Raw genomic sequence first — 20,267 nt, 5'->3', positions numbered from 1 at the left:
GCCCACTTATGCATAAGTATGTGCTTTAATTGCATTTTCCACTAATGAGATATATTTTCCTTAACTAAAAATTGGTTATGAGGATTGCTCCCTGTTGGTGCAACTGGAAATTTGTGGTCTGAGATGTCAGAAGCTTTGTTTTTTAAGGATCGCAGGCTTTTGAGGAATCTTCCCGCACATCTAATAACAGAACAATATTTTGAAGCTGTGTGCATACTGGTAGTGTATTTACTACTACTATTTACGTCTCTTTCATCCTGTCCCACATTTAGGGCAGAACACTGCACACTTTAACCCGAGGCAGTCGCCCCGGTGGCAAACCCCATAAACCTGCTGCAGCCATGGTTGGAGCACAAGAGCACTGCTGCTGTGGGAAGGCAAGGTGCTCCCAAAATGTGTGGTAGTCTGTGTGGTCCCCCCAAATCTGCCCTTTCCCCCCACCTCCTGGCTCTGCTTTCTGTGGAAGTGCCTGCATTTGGGGGCAAGTGGGAGAAGATGCCTGCTGTTACACACCAGCTTGAATATTCAGCTTTGTGGCTTGTTTATTATTGTTGTGCTTCAGGCCTCATTAGAAGTTTTGATAGAAGTATGTACATATAATATATAGTCATTAACACATTTATTATTTGCAAATCTGCAGTTAACTGGGGCTATTAAACCAGCAAACATGAACAGCCTGTAACTGTTTCTAGATTGCCTGGAATATACACTTAAATCAGATCTTGCAGTCATGGAAACTGGTGTAACTCCATTGAAAACTCCATTGAAACCAATGGTACTGTGAAATTTAGAGCAATTTGAAAATCTAGCCACACCATAGATTATTTGTTAAGAATTTGGGGAGGAAGCTTTATTTATTCCTCTGAGGCCAATCTCTAGGAAGGCTAGATTTAAAAACAAAGTCATACAGTCATACAATCTATCACGAATTTTCTAGGTAATACATATCTTGGCAGCATACACTGTAAACTGCTATAACAGCTGTAGCCCTTGGAAATCTCTTTTTTTTTTTTTTTTTTTTTTTTTTTTTTTTTTTTGGTGGGGTGGGGAAATATATATATTTGCATGGCATACAAAGTATGAGTCCATCAGAAATAAATAATGTTTGGTAAGGTGTTTCCATGCTCTGAGAGGGACAGGCATGAAGGCCCATGGTGGAGAAGACTGCAGAGGATCAAGGAGCACTGGGTTGAGGTCACTTGGCACCTTAGTCTGATGCCGGATGTGCAGGCAAGCTTTGTGTGAAACCTGGTGGGAACCCAGAGGTACAGGGCTCAGCAAGGCAGGGGTGAGATGCTCTGACCGCCACAGGAGCTGAGTCAAACCTACGGAAACTTCCCTGGGAGTTCAGTGTCTGTGCCATGCGACCAGGCTCCTGCTTTCAGGCATTTTGTCTGTAAGGATTTGGGGTGGGGAGACTTTCCCATTTTTCTTCTAAACCTGTACTTGTTTGTTTCATGCTCTCAATGTGCTGCCTTGTCTATCATTACCTATTCATCAGAAGCCATGAGAGTCAGCTGTTTGGTCCTCTGAGTGTTCTTGCCTTTCTTTAATGTATTTCTAAATTGCTTAAAAGTTTATTTGTAGCAGTAACAGGCTGTGCTATCCTAATTTTCATCTGCATCTTTGTAAAATCACGTCAGCAGCCATCAACGTTTAAAATCATTGCTAGCATATTTCAATTATATCCCTTTGATGCTGGTAAAGGCTGTTTAAGAATAAAATAACAACCCTGCACTTAATGCAATCAAAGTTTCCTCAAAACTGGTTTATAACATCATCACTCATTCTATATGGTTGAAAACATTTTGCGTAATGTTATTAGAGTGAGTTGCCAGTGAACAATACAAGTGAATATTGATTTTAATATGCACAAATAAATCCTTAAATCCCCAAATGCTTAATGAAAATCTCAGTGTGTTCTTATAAAATAATTCATGGATGCTAGCTGGATAGCATGCAAAGAACGATAGACTCTTCCATTTCAGACTACAATGCGATATATGGCATACTTGTTTATCTTACCTGGCCTCCAGGTAAATAGATTCATTGCTCTATAAATATTTGACAAGCTCTCATTTATTTATTTTTTCTTTCCTTCAAAGAAGATCAGAGAAGTGTGTTTCTAAGGCTCTGTCTGCACTGAGAACATTCATAAGCTAATTCCCAGGGTTATCCGTGATAGGAGCCCTGGTACTGACGATGCTTCCTAGTCAGACCTATTTTTAGCACAATTTTACTTAACCGGAATGAGAACTAGCTGCACTGAGAACCAGAGGGGGTTTCTCCACCTGACGTCATCCTCTCACAGCATTTCACAGAATCATAGAATATCCCAAGTTGGAAGGGACCCATAAGGATCATCAAGTCCGACTCCTGGCACCACAAAAATTCAGACCATGTGACTAAGAGCACAGTCCAAACGCTTCTTAAACTCTGACAGGCTTGGTGCCGTGACTACATCCCCGGGGAGCCTATTCCAGTGTGTGACAACCCTCGGTGAAGAACCTCTTCTTGATATCCAGCGTGAACATCCCCTGTCACAGCCTGACACCATGGGTCCTATTGCTGGTGACTAAGGAGAATAGATCGGTGCCTGCCCCTCCACTCCCCCTCAGCCTCCTCTTTTCCAGGCTGAACAGGCCAAGTGACCTCAGCCGCTCCTCATACGTCTTCCCCTCTAGGCCCTTCACCATCTTTGTAGCCCTTCTGTGGACACTCTCCAACAGTTTTATGTCCTTTTTGTGCTGTGGTGCCCAGAACTGCACACAGTGCTCGAGGTGAGGCTGCACCAGCGCAGAGCAGAGCGGGACAATCACCTCCCTTTACCAACTAGCAATGCCGTGCTTGATGCACCCCAGGGTACAGCTGGCCCTCCTGGCTGCCAGGGCACACTGCTGGCTCATGTTTAGCTTGCTACCAACAACAGCCCCCAGATCCCTCTCTGCGGGGCTGCTCTCCAGTGTCTCATCGCCCAGTCTGTACGTATAGTCAGGGTTGCCCTGTCCCAGGTGCAGGACCCGGCACTTGCTCTTGTTAAACTTCATGTGGTTGGTGATTGCCCATCTCTCCAGTCTGTCCAGATCTCTCTGCAAGGCCTTTCCACCCTCATCCATGTCCACAACTCCTCCAAGTTTGGTGTCATCAGCAAATTTTCTCAGAACACCTTCTAGTCCTACATCCAAATCATTTATGAAAACATTGAAGAGGACTGGTCCTAAAATGGAGCCTTGGGGTACACCACTAGTGACAGTCTGCCAGCTTGATGCAACCCCAGTTACCACAACCCTTTCAGCCCTGCCCGTCAGCCAATTGCTCACCCATCGTATGATGTTTTTATTTAGCTGTATGCTGGACATTTTGTCCAGTAGGACCCTATAGGAAACTGTGTCAAAAAACTTTAATGAAATCCAAAAAGATCACTTCAGCTGGTTTCCCTTGATCGACTAGATGGGTGATCTTATCATAAAAGGAAATCAAGTTAGTCAAGCAGACTGGACGGCTGCGTGTTTCCCTGAGCCCTCTGTCTGGGTAGCCACATTGGTGACTGTGGCTGGAGAGGCCGTAAGAGATGTGGAGGCCATGGTTTTCTGCCTGGTGGATACATGGCTGGGCTCTTCATGAGCGGGTTACAACCACCGTTGGGAAAGACTGTTGGAAAAGCAAAGTGAGGGTGCCCTTCCTGCTTGCCCTGCCCGGGTGCACTGCTACGCATACTGCCTGAGGCGCCATGCCCCACCTGAGGCGCCATGCCCTGCCTGCCCGGCCTGGTGGCCGCGCTCCCCAGGGGCTGCCTTTGTACAACATGGCCTCTTCTCTCCCATAGCCCTCTGCCACTTGCAGCCAGCAATTTTACAAGGTATGTAAAAGCGGGGCACCACTATGCATAAAGAACTCACCTGAGATGGAAAAATCACTTTACTTGAAAGCCACCGAGCAACAGGAGACAATCAGACATCTGAGTCACTGGTAAAGTAGGTTAGATTTGAATTAGTGACCTATGGTGAAAATGTCCGTATGCTACCAGTGCTCCCTGGAGATATGCATTGACCTTTCCTCTGTGTGGTCATTAAGCAAAAATTGCATTTTTATCTCCCCAGCTTATGCATTAAGTGCTAAGGGAAATGCTATAAACAGAAGAAATACTTTAAAACTCTACAAAATTGGTAATATTTGTGCAGCTTTATAACATTTTTTTACACTTTTTGCCTGATTTTATTTTGAAGACAGTTTGCTGTGCCAGGGAGACTTGGCACCTGTGTTGTAGTGTGAAATCACCACCCAGTAGTTCATGTTGCTGCCTATGATTTTGCTAGTCTGAGAGATGCAAAAGCATGAAGGATATACTGATGCTACTGATGTCTAGCAAGCACTGCATTTTAACATGAATGTAGAAATCCTTGCCCTCAATCTGGTCTGCATTTACCTTCATCTCCTTTCTGAAACCTCCATCAGTTGGTCCATTTTGTTTTCATTTTGCACAGGTTCCTGCATGGAGTGTTGTTCCTTCTCCAAGGAAGGGGAAATGTGACCCCAATGGCTTCACCCCATTGAATTCAGTTGAGTAGATGGCTTCGCATTCCCTGAAACATTTAGGGCACCCATTGCCACCTTTTGTCCTCCCTGGGATCCCAGGAAGGGTGTCAGCAGCATGATGTACCCGTGTATGCAACACTCATGCACATCCACGCGCACACACACACTCAGACACCATCGCAGCATGTGCCTTAAAGCAGAAACTATTCTGCTCCGTTAAATTGCTTTGAGATTGTAAATTGCTTTTTGATCCTTTGGGATGAAAAGTTCTATATCAATGTATTATTATTAATGACAACAAATTATTCTTAAGGCAGCGGCACTGCTTCGCTTCCCATGGAGCGGAATGAGCACACCGTTTCCTCTGAGCACACCCGAAATGCAAAACAAGCCCAGCAGCTGGGCAGTTTGAAGTGAGCACACAGGATGTTTTGCCATCCCATGTCCACTTTACTCTGCTAAAACATTGCTCCAGGTCTCCGGGAGGTGCATGGTGCCACCTTCCTGCCCTTGCCACCCCCTCATGCGCCTGGCTCCAGCCGCACCGTCTCCATAGCGCAGTGGTAGCCCTCGGTGGGAGCAGGCGGTAACAATGCCTTCTTTGAGAGGCTTTTGCTTAAATCGCGATTTAGTTGCTGAAATGTTTCCACCGTTTATTTTTCTAGGATCCCTTCCAGAGCTGTGTGCTCGTAAAGACCTGGCTGTGGAAGGAAATTGGGCAGGCTGCTGGTGAATTGGCCCCTTGTTTGCCCGGCTCCCCTGACCTGCACAAGGGCTTGTGGTGCTTCCAGGGCCTCGGTTGCTCACTCGCAGGGCTTAGCTGATAAGTCATTTTGGGTTAATGAATAATTCAAAGCCAAACTGTGATAATGGACAAACCGGCCTTGTTCAGGAGCTGAAAACCTAGAAGGCGGGCTGGTGGGAAGTGCTGCCTCTGGCTCCCTTCCTCTTGTGACAGCATCGCCGCTAAAGCTGCAGGCGGTAATTTTGACTGGGCTGCTGATACCTTTCTCCTGAGGTGCTGCAGTGGGCAGCAGAAACGGAATCAAGCTGGGCACAGAGGAAGGGGCAGCCGAGGCTTGCTAGCAGGCTGCAATTGCTGTGCACTGTAACCAGAGGATCACATGTGATGGGCTCTCCCCTGCTCCAGCACTTACCCTGATTAACTCCGCCAGATAAGCAGAAGGCAATTGTTAAGTACTTCAGTATGACTGAAGCACTTAAACAAACCCCTGTGTTGTATTCACTGCCTATAGAGCAGCTTATTTTTTCTTATCCTGCCATCGACTTTTAAATATTAAGAATTTATTGCTTTGAAGGATGCCCCGTGCAAAGGCATCTTTCACAAGGCAGAGAGGCTGACAACGCTTAACATTTGTTCTGGCATTTTGGGAGCGCTGTTAACAAAGTGAGCTTCACAAAGATGCATTTCAACCAAGAACAATAGAAATGTTCAGCATGATATATTTGCAGCCAAGCAAGATCAGGAACAGCTTTACGCAGGCTTAAGAATGGGAGAAGCAGAGGGGTGACAAGCATTGTAACAGCAGATTTGTTCAGCCGTTCTTTTCCTTCTGTTTTTACAGTAAGTGAAAGGCTGTGGCAAACTGTTTTGTGCGAGGAACGTGTTTTCTGAAAGGAGCTGGGATAAAAACAGCAAAAACTAGCTGTGACACAACTCCCCCTCCAACTATTTCATACCAGGTTTTCCAGGCTGAAGTAAAGCCAAATCATGAAAACAGTTCTCACTAATAACTGTAATTTCATACAAAATGTGTTTATTTGCTAATTTGGAATGTCTGAGAACAGAACAAGGTGAGAAGGCTGGAGAGAATAAAAAGAGAAGTTACCTTTTCTTTTTTTTTAATCTTTCTTTCTGCAAAACCTAAAAAGATTCATATAGCTGAGATTTCAGAAGAGAGGTGGGAAAGGGCTGGGTAAATTGGTGGCTTTATCCAGTGCTGCTTTGCAGGAGTCCTGCTTTGTGGCAATGTCACAATACAGATGATAGTAACTACTCAAGAAGACCAGGAGTGGGGTGATGGCCAGTTTTTTAACATTGGAACAAAGTTGGTAGATTTGCCCTTCTGGATAGTATACTTTGCTACTAATCTGATAGAAAATAAGTGCAGTCAGTCTTCTGGAGATCAGGGAAATATTGTGAACAGCAGAAATTTCTTTCTTCCTCTTCAAAAGGGAAGAGTGAAGAATTCAGCAACTGTGGGCCTGAGTTGCTGGGCATCAGCCAGGGGAGAATTGTTAGGAAATTCCTTTGCAGGATTTGCTGAAGAGTATTACAGCTGAAAAATGTCATTTCTGTAGAGAAGACTACAAGAACGATAAAAGGAAAGTCCTTTATACCCAAGCTATCAAAAGGCAGCATTGACAAGAAGAGGTTTTAGGTTTTATGTGTCTTTTTTTTTTTTTTTTCCTTTTTTTTTTTTTTTTTTCCTCTTGCATGAATATTTGTGTTAATTTTCAAATACATAAACACAGGGCTTTAATCCAACAAATACTGGGCTACGTGATACCTACTTCATGCCTATGGTTTGGCATGCAACAAGAGGGGAATGAAGAGAAGGTCCTGTCCTTGGAGAGCTCCATGAGTTCAGCATCTGGGAAGCTTTCCCATCTCCTTGGCGTGGGACTGTAGGTAAGATAATTAGGGGAGCAGTTGGGACTTCTGGATCTCTTCAGAATTACCTGAGGCACAGATCATGATCCCAAGCTCAGGTGTAGCACTGGGTGAATATGTGCCTTTGTAAGAAGTTGCTAGTTCCTAAAGCTAGTTTGTGTAAAGAGGTGTTCTTGTGGACAGATGTAAATGATGTGGATAGTAAGGTTAACTGCAGCTGTCATTTGTGCCAGAGTAATCAAATATAAACAGTAAGAGTCAATAGGATTTTGGCCTGGTAGGCCAGATCCTTCATGGAACAGCTCTGCTGTAACCACACCTTTCAAGTACAAGAGGTAAACCCATAGGAGGTGCAGCTCACTGTATGATGCAATATCATCATGGAAAAGGTAGGTATAATAAAAAGCCTAAACCACAGTAACTAGACCACATTTGCAGTCTGGTGCTCCTCATACAGAATGAGCCAGAATGTAACGGCCATGGCAGCAGAACATCCTTAAAAAGTTAGGTAGGCATACTATTTACCGGATTCATCAGTGAAAGGGAACAGCAGAGATCCAAAGAACTGATGTTATTACTGAAGACTGTAAACTAGTCCTCAGGGACAATTAAAGGTTCACATTTGCATGGATTATTTTTAATTTTATTTTAATTTTTTGAGAACTGACTGCTGCTGTCCTCCACTCAAAACCAGAGAAGTGGATGGCTAGGGACCTCTTTTTGTCTCTGCTTTTCTTCATTTCAGTTTTCCTAATGAGACCAAAATAAAGGAGCCATTTATCTCTTCACAGAGATTTAACATGACCTAACAAAAGTGCTAGCAAAATAAAGGCTGAAAATGATAATGATAGAATAGAGCACTAGTAATCTATTCACGTGGAATTGTGTGAATTGCGTGTGTATGTGTTTTCAAAAAACGAGCCAGCTACGCAGTCAGTCTAATCATTAGGAAATTAAGAGCAAAAGGGAAGTCAGGCAGAACTGTCCTGCTCAGAGGGAAGTAAACATATGGAATAAGTTGTTGAGCAAAGCTATCAAAACCAATATGTCAGTTGCAGAGAGACAAAGAGGGTGATGTATTTATTGTGAGCGGGGAGGGGATATTGACACAGAAACAGATGCAAGCAAGTAGGGGTGAAATGCATTTAAAGGGGATAAACTGGACTGTTTGGGCATAGTGTTTTATTGTGTTTTCTTGTGTGCCCTATAAGGAATTGGAGAAATTTATTTTTATGTTGGAGTTTCTGTTTAACTGGATGGGAGCTGGAGAGTAGTTTCTTTTATTTATTTATTTATTTTAAACTAAAGGAGCATGGAGGTGGAAAGCTTCATTTTTTTTTCTGACAACTACCATTTCAAGAAGTTTAATTCTACATCCACCAGAGCATTGTTGGTCTCTGGTGTTATTGCATTCAGTGGACCTTGGCTTTTTATAGCAACAAGTAGGATCTTCTGCAGGTTTTCCCTCTGAAGTCAATGGATGTTCTGCTGGGAAAAAAAAAAAAAAAATAAAAATATCTGCTGATGCTGTGATTCTGATACATTTGCAAGTTACAGAGCAGAAACAGAAACCATCTAAAGAGAATTTCATCTTCACAGCCCTTTACATGTAGAGGGCTCAGCCCTGCCCTGAAGGACTGGATCCCCTGGTCTCAGTGAAACTGCTCAGGCAAGTGGTGGACAGCCTGCACGAGCTATAAATTAAGCATCTTTTTGACACGGAAAATTAATTGGCAATCGGCTTTGCTTTTCCAAGAACTGATCGAGAGGCTTGCTTTTTCTCCCAGAGTTTTGGGCAAAGTGTCGGGTTTCTTTAAACAGTAGTTTTAATGATCCGAGCACTTCCAGGGAGTCCAGCTTCCAGCCCAGCCTTTCCCTGAAACATCGACTTCTTCCCACAGACAGCTCTGATCACAGAGATAAGGCTGTTTTGTGAGAAGCCATCCCCTGCCCCCTGGGGTCTCCCTTGTGAAGTGTGCCGAAATGAAGAGAAGAAGGACACATCCTTTGGTCCAAAGTGATAGCGAGAAAGAAAGGAAGCGTGACCCAAGATCCCCTAATTATGGCTTGGAGCACAGAGATCCAAGGCCAGGGGTCTGGTCTTTGCCCCCATGCCACTTTTTCCTTTGTGTGAAACAATCCCCTAAGTGTGATCGTTGGCCTGTGTGTGTGCTAGCAATGCTATGTGCAGCCTGGAAATACTGCCCGCTGCTTTGCATCACGGCTCTCATTAGTTTGTGCTTAAATGCCCCACAAAACAGTAATGTTACATGGGGTAACTGCTGCATCCACTTTTAGGTCCCTGGGTTCCTGGCTTGTTGACCAAAAACTCAAGCTAATATTTCAGATGTTTCTGTAGTCTCTGGTAGATTCTTCACTGTTGTAATTAAAAAGTGCATACTAAATAATATAGTGTGGGATTTGTTTCACTTTTAAAATTAGGTCTTTTTTACAGATTGATAGAAAAGAAGGCATTTGAAAAGTTGTACCAAGCCTTCCGCTGGGAAAAGCCAGCCCTGCATGTGAGCTGGGCCCAGCCACGCTACCATTTGTCTCAAGTTCTTTCAAAAAATTGCCTCTTTCCCAAGAAGAAATGTTGTCAATTATGTGTTTATTTCTACATCTGCTGGAACCATTTTCTATTCAATGAAGTGGGAGCAATGATTAATTGGTTGCTTTGGCTTTAAGGCTTGTGCAAGCTACAGTGCGATGAGGGGGTTTTTGGAAGCTGGTCTTCTGCCAGGAGTTGTCACTCATGTCTCTGACAATGCCGTCTCACTAGAAGGCCATATAATAACGTATTTCAAAATAAAAAGTCAGTTAGGGGAACATTCATCACTTTGAGAGCGTTTTCAAAGTGAGTGTCAGGCTTGTAATTCAATACTCCTTCAAAGCAGGGCTCCTGAGAGAAGAATTAATGGGAGAGAGGCACAGGCAGGGCTCTCCGTGTCCTTTCCTATCTAACTTTTCCTAACGGGAGAGACATGGCTTTTGGTCATTGTCTCAAAGATGCTGGGTTCAGCCATGCCCAGCCACGGCTACCCATTAGCATCAGCACGAGCTCAGGTCCCTTTCCTCCATTGGAAAGGGACAGGGCTAATCTCACTGCTGGTTTTCACTCCTGAAAGTGCTCTGTTGTTATGAGGTCTGTGTGAGGTAAGATGTGGGTCAGAACCATGTTTTACAACTGGTTTCCCTCACTTCCATGCTAAGAAAAGGCAGCAGATGTGATGGAGCAACAATTCGGTGTGCTCTTCAAATTCAACAGCAGAAAATGTTTCATCCCTGAGTTCCTTGTACTATTCTGCTTTAGATCCTGACCTTATTCTTGATGGTTACTTCTTTACAGCTGCCATTCAAAGCTGAAGTTGTGGGATCCTGGTACAAATTGATGTTTTGTTATAGCCTGTGGGCTGTGAAGCTCCACATCTTAGCCCGTGATCTACCCACAGTCATGTGAGCTCCTAGGAGGGTACTCGAGTCCTCCCGTGAACTGAGTGCTTTTACGTTTTCTAGATAATAGGGTGAAACTATCACATGTTAAATTGCTCTTCATGCTGGTTGAGGATGATTTTTATCAGTACTTGATTCAATCTTTAAATTAGTCTTGACATTTTTCCAGTGGCATTGCTTTGGACTGACATAAAGATGCTATTTTTTTCTGATCTCGTTGTTTCTATGCACCGTGCCAGCTGGTCTAGGTCTAGATGGGGGGGACCTTTCCACCGTTCCATGACAAATATATCTTTTGGTCTCTCCATGATCTTATCTAACATCTCCATCAGACATGTGGGAGCAGTTGGGGTTTTTAAACTCAATTTCTCTTAATCATATCTGGAATACAAATGCATCTTAGTCCTATTTGTTGTAAGTGTAATGCTGTTTTCTGAATTCCTTGTCCCTCTGGGTATTGGCACATACTGCTTGTCAATGTCTCTGAGCAGAAGACCTCAGCTATCGCTGTGTGCAATCTCCAATACAAAACATGTCTGATGACTATAGACTAAAGGATCAAGGTGCTATCAGTGAAACTACACTTTGTTTTCACCTTTAGATATCTGGTAAATGAAAATTGTTCTTCAAGGTTTCAAAGAGGGAAGTGTTGAAAACTATTAGCTAAAAGCTTTCTGCCTGACAGCATTAATTTCCTATTCATTTCATTAAAGGGACATTTTTGGAGGGACATGTAAATTACAGCATGCTCCTAGCAAAATAATAGCTTCAGGAAAAACATGTAATAGCTCTTCTTAATCAAAATAAGGGCAAGTTGTTGTTTATCCAGCTGAGGAGCTGGCAGTCACTAAAGCTTGATTGTCTGTTTTCCACACTGAAGAAATTATATTTAAGATACAAACATGGACATATTTCAGTAAAGTACATACCTAGTGGTTATTTGTTTGTTCTGAATGTGTTTATACTTTGGTTTCTTTTTTTCTTCCTATGCCAGTCTCCCTGTCCGCATATCACATACCTTTTTCAACCCTGTCATGTTGGCCAATAAGAAGCAACGTTGCATTGTTGGATAAAACAATTCTGCCTCTGTAGGATAACACAGCAGATATCTTCATTGTTTAGATAACAGCCGATGTTAAAATCTCCTGCTGGAGTTGCATGATTCTTGTCTTAGTCACATCATAGATCAGGTGGGAATTTCTGCTGGTGCTCATGCCACGATGCTCAAGACCAGCTCATGTTAACTCTACACGTGTGGATAATTAACATGGAGTGGAAGGAAATCCAGAATTAGACCACTGACACTAGTTGAGCTTTTCAGAGAAAATTGGATGTAAACTGTCTGGAGATAGCTAAGGCCATGGCCTTCATACTAAACTAGAATAAATATATTTGTGAAATAACACTGCAGTTTAGTAGCTGTAATCCCTTGCTTATTGCTTATATACTCATGAGGACTGGTATCGTATTATGACATGTCGTGGTACCTCCTGAAACCTGGGTGCTTGTCTCTTCATAAAAAACTAAGGCACAGTAAAACTAGGGGCTAGTTTTTAAAGTTAAATATATGGATTTTATTTTTTCTAGTACGTACTGTGTCAGATTTTCAGAAATGGAGGTGGTTTCTACTGACTAAAGGTTGGTGAATTTGTAGTGGGACAGTTGTGAGGAGGCTAGAAGGGTTACATGGAGATGGGACTGGACTGTGGGCTATCATTACAGGTGACCACACTGTAAGCACTGGCTTTTCCTTTAAAGAGTTTGTCAGTATTTTTAACCTGTCTGTGTAGAGCTGGAAAAGGACAAAATAATAGCCCCCTGTTAGGACAACACATAGACTGGAAAGCATATTTGAGTAGTTGTATACTTTTCATTTGGCTTCCTTGATCTGCTCCAAGAAATGTATTTGCAGATTGCAGCATGTAAGGGAGCTGGAGCAAAGAGCTGGGGCCTCTGCAAGTCATGTCAGAGGGCAGGAAACTTGTGATTAGTACTGCAACAAAATCCTACTTTTCAGTGCTAATGGCTGACTTTATTAATAGTGCTGTTGGTGCACATGGGAAGCAGGAAGGAGAAATCATTCAGTAAACCACAAAAAGCCATAACATTCCCCAGAAATCTCTCTTCTTTTTTTTTTTTTTTCCCTAAGACATATGAAGTGTGGCATGCAGTATTCTTGCCTCTATTGCATTCTCCATCTGGCTGGTTACTGAAAGCTCAGATTCTCCTGGGCTTTTCTGAGTTATTTACTTTAATATTATGCCTTTTATAGAAAAGATTATCTTACAAACTGGATTCTCCATAGTGGAGAGATTTTTATGGTTTAATCCTGTTTTTGATATCTAATTCTATTTTTTCCCCTTAAATTTAATATCATTTCCCCTGACACACATACATAAACATGCACAAGATTTCATGTCTTATTTTCTGTAGTAGTGTCTCATGCAGAGATTCTTTTCTTACCACAGTTGATTGAGAAATAGCTCCTATGGGATTTGGAGAATTGTTCTGTACCTCCAGCCTAGGGACTGAGAAATCCCTGTGCGCCTTGTTCCCTTTAAATGGAGAATACAGCCAGAGCCCAATTAATACAGTGGGAATCCTTACATTGATTTCAGTTACCTCTTGATCAGGCTGTCTTGTCTTTTCTGCTTCATTATCATTATCACTGAGCATACCATAAGCATACCTTGTACAGAAGCAGTTTTAGGCATTTCATATGAAGTAGTATGAAAGCAGGTTTAGGAGTGCAGAATGGGGTCTGTAGGGCTCTGTTACAATATTATGGACCAGAACCATCAGGAACTGAGCCTGGGCTGAGGGTGACCAGTGATATATTGTTTTACTTTCTTCCTGCACAATTTCTCTCAAGACATTGGCTCTTCAGAGGAGGGTTCAAGGCTGTAACACCCACAGCTAGCACTTATTTTTTTTAATCAGAAGGTAATTAGTTGACATACATAAGGGCTGGTGAAGGCGTGCTTTGGGTTTCCCTGATGGAAGTGCTTGGGATGTGATGAAGAAAGTTTTCTAATGCATAGCCACAGCAAGATGGCTGGAGTTTTCTTGACTCTGGGATCACAGCAGGGGCTTTTTCTGTTCTTCTGCTATCCCACACATTGTGCTCACAGGTACATTGCTGCATTGTGCAGTGAAGGATGGATCTCATCTATTCCAGGTATTTAATTTTATGCTGGAATTTTTCTTTTGTTTTTGTTACTTTTTAAGACTTCCATATAAAGGTCTTCTGATGCCTTAGGCAGTATTCTAAGAGAGTTAAAGCAGAAAGCTTAGGACTGTGTTTAGTCTTCCCATTAGGCTGAAAGGGGTTTAGATTTCCACTGATTGACCACTGAACCCCTCCCTTCCTCCCTCCCCCAACCAACTCCACTTCTCTGGCCTGGATCAATGTCAGTAGTTAAATGGATCGGTTATTTGAAAGCTGTCTGTTGACCTTTCCTTCGTGATTGATTGCACAAAAAGTGCATGGAGTGTGGCTTCCAGCTAGGCAAGCGGTCACTGCTGACGGCTCTCTTTCACTGCTCCCCATAGCCCGCTAGCGTTTCCCACAGAGGAATAGGCTGCCTGCAAAGATGCAGGACCAGAGAGTGCTCTCAAGTAACCATAATGAAGCTGAAAGCCAGCTCTAGTCTTCTTCAATGGCCAAGAGGAATTATTTATGAAGAGAGGACCAGGCCTGAGTGGTTTACTGGCCTTCAAAACACTTCCTGACCGGAGGTCTGGAATTGGAGAGCCACAAGAGCCCAGGGTGACAGTTGCCTAGGGGTGTTTGCCTGTGTCCTACCAAAAACAGGGAAGGAGGACAAAGCCAGGGCAATCTGACTCTGATGCACACACCATCATGCACTTGCCATCTCGTGTACATGCTGTCCTAGCCGGGAGAAATAATTAACTTTTTTATCTTTCAATATGCATTTGAAATACAAAAACAGCCTGCAGGAGCAGATGCATAGAATTAGTCTTTGTGCAACTCTTCTTTCTTATGCTTTCTGAGTCTAAAAGTAATGTTGTCGGGGCCTTAATTTGCTTTAAATCTCCTGTAACCAATTCCATGGTAACAGGTTTTGATTTCTGGCATATGGAACATTTTAGTTGCTCCCAATTGTTAATGTTATGAATAATAAACCCACCTTTTAACTCCTAAAATAAAGTTTGACAGTGCAGTAAGTGACGTTCTGTTTGCACAGAAGCAGAGAATACAAATTACCCTAAATCAGGTAATAGGAAGCTGATGTATGATGATTATGTTGTTTCATCACCCACTTTTCAGTAGGTTGTGCAGGATCGGTAATTCACTGCATGATCTCCCTTTTAAATCACTTTCTTAATAAACATGTAACAACACTATCCTGATGTAGGGCACAGCATGACTCCATGCTTAATCTATGTTTTACAAACCAGAAATGCACCACATGTAATGGAAAGGTTCGTAATGTCAATGCTCGGTTGTGATTATCAGGGAATTGCTCTCTGTAGAGTGTGGGGTGATATGGAGAGCTGGAGAGGAGGCTGGAGCAGGCTGGGAATGCGGGTTTCTGCTGGTAAAGACCATGTACCAAAACCTAGAGCGAAGCCTATATTAAAGGTGAATGATGGGCAGTTTGACAATGGAACAAAGGCATTATTTGATGATGACATTCACTATCAGCTGGCTTTTCTGTTGCTCATCACTGCTCTGTAGCTCTGGCTAGTGGAGGTTTATGTCATGCATGCAACAACTTTGGGTGAAAGAGCCATCGATCTGAATGTGATTCCCATATTTAAAGGTGCAAATGAAGAGGGCTTGGTCATGGTGCTGTTGCAGTGGGATCAGCCAACTTTGCCCTTCTGACTGCTGGCATCTGTTTTGGGATTGCCACAATTTGTGCCTTGCTGTATGGGTCTGGGTGGTGGAGCTGAGCAGGAGAAGGAGGTGAGCACCCAACTCTGCAGCAGTCCCCAGCTGCTGCGACATGGAGCAGAACCAGGTCCAAGTCTGCAGCTTGGTGAGGATTATCCTTAGCCATTCATGGCTTTAAGGGATCTCTGAGCAGTCAAAAGTGAAGCTGTTATGGGGGAAATCCTGCAGATCCACCTGATGGATATTTGTTCTGTATGGTTCCATCTCCACTCTCTCTGTGTGGCTCCACACCCCTCTGTTTTCATAAGTTATATAAGGCTTTTTCCCCCCAGTTAAGGCAAGTAGTTTTATGAACTGTGCCCTTCTTTTCTCACTTGCTCCTCACAACAAGGGGCTAGTTATAGCAAAACTCCCCCATTTGCCTTGAATACCCTATTAATGAATGTCATCTGTTGCTAATGAAAAGTACTGATAGAGAGTCTTCACCATCACTTCCATATCTTCTAAACGGCTTATTAAAAGACCAGGGAGAGCTTATTTCAGGGTTAATAAGAGAAAATGTAGCTGTTGTAATTGATAGTAGCTCTTGTTCATCTATCCAGTCAAAACTAATACCTTTCTTTTTCCTAAGGGGCGAGTGATCAAATGGTGACTTACCAAATCATAGGGAAATGAGATCGTTTCAAGCTTTAAAATGACTAATTGGGTATAGACAATTTTTTTTTTCTATTGGTGCTAGATACTTTAAGATTCCCTCTTCCAGAGGAAGAGAGGAAAGAAGGAAAAAGGAGACAGAAAAGGAACAATATACACTAACAAAATTTGGCAGCCCTCCAGCTCATTTGCTAATGCAGTTTGAAGCTGGTGCACACTCAGTCAGCACAGCTGCATGTTCCTTGCCCTGCTGGCTCATCTGGAGTGACTCCATGCACAATTCTGGCTTTACTCAAGGTGAGTTGGTTGGGTGTTAAGTAAAGCAAACCCACAGTATTTAAGAAATATTTCTGCTTTTAACATTGAGACATTTAGACTCATGCAGAACTGTCACAGAAATGGCTTTGTCCTCGTGCTCAGCTCTTTCACCAAAGTCGTGCAGAGAATCTAGCATGAGAAGAGCTCTAAGTCAGCTTAATGTCCACTGGGATGGTGACTTCCTTTTTTCTACAAGTATTTCAAATTTTTTCTAGGAATTTCCTGTTGTTTTTCTGTTCTGGCATAAAAAAAAAGTAAAACAAAACCAAGAAAAACAACAATAAAAAAACCCTATATAGGTGTTCTTCTGTTGCAGAGATATAGTAAGGTACTTTAATAGGGCTGGAATCTACATACAAACATCTAGGATTACAGCACTGTTCACAGGAGAATTAAATGAGAATAGCCTGCACCCATTCGAGTCTGTTCTGACACAGACCAGGGACTTGAATTTCAATTTTTACTGAGAAACACCCACTGAGTGTCCTGGCTATTAGCTGTTGGATTTATGTCTCTGAATCAGAACTTGTATCTTTGATCTAAGGAAAAAAAAAACTGGCAGAAGCTTCAGAAAACTAAGTTTATTTCATCCAAATTTTCTTTACGGATACCATGCCAATGTTCCTTCAGAAGGAAGGGAAAGAAATTATTGTAAAAATTTCAAACCTAAAAAAGAATGAAACAAAATATAGACTTTCATATTGGTACCCACTCTCCTTACCTTCCATGAGGATCCTTTCATTGCCAAAGCTAAGATGAAAGGATGACTCTTTTCAGCAAAGAAATCTTCTCGGCAAAATCCTTGTCCCAACCCTTGTGTCCTCGCACACTGCCTGAGGGAGAACTCTAGACCCAGTGCAGAGGGGAGTCCTCACATCTCCCACTGAACATTGCCAGTTAGGTGAATTTCTGAGCATGTGTCAATGGCAAGGGCAGGCAGTTACCTGGGGCTGCCTGCACCGCTTTGTGGTGGGGAGTTATTCCTGAGCAGAGTACTCAATTCCTGTTCCATGTCTAGCAGCATGCCCAAGGTAGCAGCCTCTTACCTTTGGGTAGAACCAGGACTGAAGGATTGTTTCTATGTCTAAATAGAAGTGAAGACAATGGGAAGCTTTCCCTCTTCCTTCAGTTTTTGCAAGGACATCTTTATGGCTCTCCTTCTCACCCTGCCCTGGGTGCCTGCCTGTTCCTGGTGTTGCAGACCTCTGCACCCACACTTCTTCAGGGAGCCCAGCCACCCTTTTTGTGGCATACTCCCATGGCTACCTGACATCTGATAGACTGGGGAGTAAATACAGTCCTGTCTGCTGCTGGTGCAAACAATGCTCTCATCCCTCTCAGAAAGCTCAAAGTCTGGGCTTTGACTTCCATCAGTGTTATTTCCCAGCCACTTAGTAATTCCTTCCATGCAGAAGTTTATCTGTTTCTCCTCCAAGTTACACACCCCAGGCATGGGATGCCAAACGGGCTTTTCTCCATAGGGAGGCAGAAAGTGGCAGGTTGATAGAAGACCCACTAGGCCTATTTAACCCCCTGCCAGTTTAATATAATGATCCAAAACCCTGACCAATGTGCTGTCTAGGAAAAAAAAGGGGAAAATATCAGGCAATGTTTTCATTTCATTTAGAGGGAGAAATTGAGACATTCTGAGAGATGAAGTGATATGCCTAAGGCTGTGCAAGGGGTCTGACCAGAGTTCAGACCTGAATTTACTGTTGCCTAGCCATGTAACTCAAGTTCAAGACTTTTTCTAACCTTCGAGTAAAAACTGTTTAAAGACAAACACTTACAGTTCTTTCTGGCGTGGCTTCTTTCACATCATCCCAATAAAACCAAGGATATTGGAACATTTAAGAATAAACCCAGGTCACAATATCCTGCTTTTTTTTTTTTTTTTTTTTTTAAGCCTCCTGGTGAATTTTGAGAACATAATTTGTATTTTATCGCAGCGAAAAGTAGCACCTGCAGTAGGTTTATTTTTTTGCAAATGTCAAATCTAATGTTTCAAAGAAGGCTCAAGACAAAGTGAAAATGAGAGCAGAAGGCTACATAGCTGTCATTAGCCTTAAGACTGTTTATGAAAACCCGGGATGACCTACAGCTTTAAACGACATTGATTGGCGTACTTTAACTTAGTGCTAATGGACTAATGACTTGCAAAGCTCTGAACAGTCAAAGGAAAAAAAAAAAAAAAAAGACTGGCATCTGTGAAAGATGTTGATTGCAATCTGTGGTATTCAGCTGACTTTTCCAATAAGTGTTAAATATGCAGGACACCACATCGAATTGTAATTGTTGCTATTTAAAAAAGAAAGAAAGAAAAAAATCTTTCCTCAAATAACAAAGTCTTTTGTCTTCAGTGCCAAATAATATGGACCATCAAAATGAGTACTTTCGACTGCAGCCTTTTGACAGTAGAGGCAAACCTTGTTACAACTCAGCAGCATGTAGCTTCTGAAAAACTAAATCTTCAGTCTAAAGGGAAGAGGACTGAGTAAATAAGACTTAAAGAAAATCACAAAATTCCTTCCTCCTTCTGCTGCGGAACACATGCCAACTGTTTCTGATTCTTGTTTTCCCCCTGTAACTCAGTGGGATGCTTGGGACAAAAGGAAGGGCAGGATTTGGTCTTAAATTTCCAACGTGATGATGCCTGTTTCTTCTTCTTTCATTACCCTGAGTAAAATGTGCCAGTACAAGAATCCTTCTGAGACATGAAATACTGCCAAAAGGTCACTGTTTAGAGCACAGCCAATATAGTACGAGACGCTGCTAATCTATCCCTTCTATGATGAATATGTTGACAAGCAGCTGAATTTTAATAATTAATCATGATAAAACTAAGGAGAGTTAATAATTTAAATTCTGATAATGGAGAGTGGTGCAACTACTCAAGTAGGCAGTTTCTGTTAAATTTCACCTCTGTTAATTTTAACCAAAGGGAGCACTGTCGCTTTTAATTATCCACGAGAAGCTCTTGGTGCTGTAAGGCTGGCACAGAGGAGGTCGGCTCCAGTAAATGTTAACAGCTTAAAGAGAAAATGCAGGGAGAGTACATAAAATCAGGCTAAAGCTAATCAATGGGATTGGTTCTTCAAGCTGTTTTCTTTACTATAGTGGTGCATTACTGGAGAGAAGGAAGCAAAATTGTGAAATGATGAAGAAGGCAGAGAAAGTACATGTTTGTCTTCCCGAATGTGTCAGTTGCATAAAGTCAGTGGGAAACCCTGCCCTTTATCAGAATTGCCATCATCAATAACGGAACCAGAGTTTACCAGTTTATATGCACACGTTTGCCAGTGTTATAATGAGCTGTTCATCTTTGCTATTTCCCCCTCTTTCCTTTAAGTGGACAGAGCAGAAATGTTTTGAATTCCCAAAGAAGTGAGGCATAGACACTCTTTCAAAGTTATCCTTCCAAAACGCTTCTTTTTTTAATAGCCAATTTCATCAGAAAGAGGTAAGGGGACCTCTGTTTCTCTGAGTTCTTTGGAAATCAGCAGCAGGATGCAAGAAAGGACCTACCTGATGCCCAGGTGGAGCACAGGGTGCAAGTCCCCTACCCCAGGAGCTGTGCTGGGAAGCCTGCTGTGCTGCTGGGGATGAGAGCCCAGTGAGACAGGGGAAGGAGATCTAGGGTGTGTCAGGCATGAATTCAGAGGAAACCAGGCTTCATCACTTCTGCTGCTTATGGAATAACTTCTGTTTTTGCATCCCAACTGATAAAAGCATCGTATTTTCTCAGGGATGAAGGTGACAGTGGGGCACTGCAGTGTGCACTGTGTTTCAGATTGCCAGCACAGCATTAGC

General features: G+C 42.7%; 1 protein-coding gene across 8 annotated transcripts in view; it reads left to right on the top strand.

Moving 5' to 3' along the window:
• The window catches only part of UNC5C (unc-5 netrin receptor C), a 371,609-nt gene that overhangs the window by 155,885 nt on the left and 195,457 nt on the right, over positions 1–20,267 (top strand). The window contains exon 1 of one of the 8 annotated variants that reach the window (XM_084516956.1): positions 13,606–13,802. The exons of 6 other annotated variants lie outside the window; for them this stretch is intronic. In XM_084516956.1, coding sequence (XP_084373082.1) covers positions 13,658–13,802 — 145 coding nt within the window. In that variant the 5' untranslated portion in view covers positions 13,606–13,657. Of the gene's footprint in view, positions 1–13,605; positions 13,803–16,396; positions 16,437–20,267 lie in introns of those variants that run through there. One more of the 8 variants, XM_084516958.1, reaches the window with a different exon arrangement.

Source organism: Aythya ferina (genome assembly GCF_964211825.1).
Source record: "Aythya ferina genome assembly, chromosome: 4".
Lineage (NCBI taxonomy): Eukaryota > Metazoa > Chordata > Aves > Anseriformes > Anatidae > Aythya > Aythya ferina.
This window is presented reverse-complemented; position numbering and strand designations above follow the sequence as displayed.